Here is a 3,639-nt window from a genome sequence, read left to right as displayed (position 1 = left end):
CAAAAAAAAAAAAAAAAAAAAAAAAAAAAAAAAACTTTTGGCAAGGAAGGTGAGAAATAGCACAACCACAAAGGTCATTGCTCCAAATGAAAGCTTTTTAAGATAGAGGAAACCTGTGCATGTTAAAGAAGGAGAGAAAGAAGCTAGTGGAGAGGGAAAGATTTAAAATGCAAGAAATCCCTAAAGCTTGGAATGCAGGCAAATGGCCTCTGCTTGGTTCTGCTGTCTCATTGCCTGGCACTCTCCACCCTGTTCCCTGCAGCCCAGCCCTGCTGTCCGTCTGTCTGCCGTTTCCTGAAATGCACCAAGCTCTCTCTGTAGACTCAGGACTTTCCCACATGCTTTTCCCTCTTTTTGGAATGCTCTTCCACCGACTAAGTTCTTTTTATCCTTCAAGGCTCAGCTTCAATGAGTGACTTTCTCAAAGAGGCCTCCCTTGATGCATCCCACAATCTACATTGAGCCTTCCTCGATATCCTTGCAACCTGGGCTTTTCCATCACTGAACTTAACCCAGTTTATAATTCTGTTTATCTGTGTGTGAGCTGGTTGAACATTGTCTTCCTCCTTAGAATGTAAGCTGTTTGAGGCAGGGACTCTGGCTGTTTTAGTCCTTATTTTTCAAACCCTGAGCACAGTGCCTCCCACACAGTAAATGTTCATATAAAGCCCTGGCTGCATAAATAACTAATAGCACCACGACAGATAATAATAGCTAACATTTGTTGAGGGCTTATTAGGTGCCAAGGACTTTACAAACGTCCTCTGTTCTATGGACCGTCCTATGAGATAATTACTATTTTACAAATCAGGACACTGAGTTTGAGCTCAGGTAGTTTATCCAAGTTGAAAAGACTTGTGAATGAGGGATTCGGGATCTGTGTCCAGATTTGTTTAATCCTAGAGCCACCAGAGGGGCACTTTCTCCCAGGGCTGGAAGTGTGGGTGAGGAAACAAGGACGCTCTGCATTTCACAGCAGTTAGCTGCAATGTGACATCTGGCATGCGCAGAACACTGTAAGACACATGTGTGAACACAGTGAGAGAGGAAGAGCGGTGGTTCCTGAGCCAAAGGAGGGTTGTGAGCATCTGGACCCTGTACCAGAAGGAGTGAGGGGCCAGGACCAAGTCATCTCAGGGATGTGCCCTGTTTAACGTGAGTGGACTGCATGTTCACCTAAATTCCATTCACAGAAGGCCCAGGTGTGTTCAGCAGAAATTCCTGATAAATCTGCTTGGGGCTAGAAGAAGGTGAGCCTCTGGAGCCTGAGTGGGCAGGACTGTTCTGCTCCAACAGGGAGAAGTTGTGGGTTACTTTGGAGAAGGATAGAAAGAGAGAGAAGGAGAAGGGGGGAGGTGGAGTGAACCTGTGAGATGGGTGATGTTTTGTATGTTTCATAATATGACCCACCTCATGATCTCCCAAGTGTTCCATAGAGTTACAAAAGATCATAGAAACTCAAGGTGGCTGGCCGTGTGTGTGTGTGTGTGTGTGTGTGTGTGTGTGTGTGTGTGTGTGAGCTGGAGAAGGAGCTAGGTTTCACAGTAGAGTCAATAGCAGCAGAACAGGGACAGCCCGTGTGGATGTAAGATTGGGGGGAGGGTGGTGGTGAGCCAGGCCCCAGACGGAGCGCCGGGCACATTTGCACAGATCTCAGGGTGGGGTGGGGTGCCTCAACTGGCCCTTGGGTTTCTGATAACCACTTGGGTGAGAGAAGGGGGAGGTGCTCAGGCTTCTTGTCTGCTCTGAAGTGGCCATTACTACTCCTTTGTGTTTATTAATGTGTGCTCTGTAAACACTAGAACATTTGAAAAATCCAGAAAAGTAAAAGTGAAGAGAAGACACCAGTCATCCCTCAGTCCTGAGATAGCAGCTATATGTTTCACTTCTCTTCTTTTTATCTTCTATGTATGTGTTTGCTTACAAAATTGGGATTGTATTTTATATGTATACTTTACTATCTTTAGCTGGCATAATAGCATAAACATTCTCACAAGTAAAAACCACATCTCATATTTGAGGATTTTCACACTTTCTTATAAAGAACAGAGTTGATTTCAGTATTGGACATCTTTGCAAGAAAAAAAAGCATTTTGGCATGTATTCTCTGAACCAGCCTAATTTGATTTGAGTTCTCGGTTTTTTTTCTTCCCACCTTGTACAACCCAGAAAGTCCTATGAGTTTGAAGACTTACTGCAGTCTTCCTCTGAGAACAGCAGGGTGGACTGGTGCGCACAGACTAAGCTGGGGCTCACACGCACTTTATCGGAGGAGAACGTCTATGAGGACATTCTAGGTAAGAGGCCAGAACGTTTGAGTGAGTTTGTCTATGAGAAGGAAGAGGGAGGAAATGGGGCTGGCTGCTTGAAACACACACACACACACACACACACACAGTCACACTCAAAGACAATCATGTACTCAAATGAATGAGAGATCATGTAGGTGGGTGGAAGAGTGACCCATGGTGAAATACGTGAGAGAAAAATGGGCTGGAGTAGGGAGGAAGGGCTGGCGATGAACGGCCAAGGAGACAGCATGATACAGCGGGAAACACACGAGACCTGGAGCCTCAATATCCATGACTGAATCTTGGCTCTGCTACTTGTTAGCTGTGTGACATTGAGCTGGTGACTTAACATCTCTGAACTTCAATTCTCTCATCTCTGTACTAGGGAGACTGACAGCTACCTTACAGGGTTGTTTGAGGGCTGAAGAAAATAGTATGTAAAATACCTGGTTTATAACATACTCTCAGTGAATTGTAGGGATTACTGAATGAAAGGAAACCAAAGACCACCGTACTCTTTCCAAAACTGTAGGAATGTGGCAGTAACGTCATCACAATTCAGACTGAAATGAATGTCTTCTATTTAAAAAGTAACTTTGAGAAAAAAAAAAAAAGAAGTAACTTTGGCCTTGCTCTAAAGAATTCTGTGATTCCAAAATGGGACTCAGATTCACAGAGCTTTTGTGCATTTAGGTTTGGTGAGTTAAGTAATCTCCAGGGAGGATCACAGTTTCAGTAAGGTGTAAACCCAGACCGTGTCTGCATATGTTGAGGGCGGCAGTGGGGGAGAAATGAGCTGAGGAAGAAACCCTTCTGTGTCCCTATGCAAGGGGCAGAGCAGGCACATATACATGTACTTACATGCATGCAGTCATCAACACTAGAAGAAACTCCATGGTAGGAGGAAACATGAGACTTAAGGAAGGGCGTATACTAAGCCGAGCTATTTGAATTGCTGTGTCCAAGCTGCCAGAGATGGGTTCCTGCCAAAGCAGTAGGCTTCCCAAATCCAAAGTGGGCATGAGATCTAGACTTCTCTTAGCAGTGTGTACCTGACAGAGAAGCTTTCAGTTACAAGGAACAGAAAACCCAGCTGAAACAACAAAGGGAGTTTGTTGGCTCATGTGACCAGAACTGGCTTTTTCTTCCTCATTTCTTATCTCTCATGTTAGCTCCATTCTCAGCAGGTTTCCCACGATCCCCATGATGGCTGCCATTGGCTCCCCAGAATCTGTGCCTTGCAGCGAGAAAGGAAAGCCTATGTCCTGCAAGTCCCAGCAAACATCCTGAGGTTCACTCTGATGAGACTGATTTAGGTCCCTTGTTCACCTTCAGAGCCCAGGAATGC

At 45.1% G+C, this 3,639-nt stretch overlaps 1 protein-coding gene across 1 annotated transcript in view; it reads left to right on the top strand.

Moving 5' to 3' along the window:
- DENND2A (DENN domain containing 2A) overlaps nucleotides 1-3,639 on the top strand; it is a 104,333-nt gene that overhangs the window by 44,724 nt on the left and 55,970 nt on the right. Inside the window, exon 4 of the mRNA XM_007466620.1 lies at nucleotides 2,170-2,297. Coding sequence (XP_007466682.1) covers nucleotides 2,170-2,297 — 128 coding nt within the window. The remainder of the gene's footprint in view (nucleotides 1-2,169; nucleotides 2,298-3,639) is intronic.

The sequence above is a fragment of the Lipotes vexillifer genome, unplaced genomic scaffold (assembly GCF_000442215.2).
Source record: "Lipotes vexillifer unplaced genomic scaffold, Lipotes_vexillifer_v1.1 scaffold71, whole genome shotgun sequence".
Lineage (NCBI taxonomy): Eukaryota > Metazoa > Chordata > Mammalia > Artiodactyla > Lipotidae > Lipotes > Lipotes vexillifer.
Note: the sequence above shows the minus strand (reverse complement) of the source record. Positions and strands in the feature narration are given on the sequence as shown.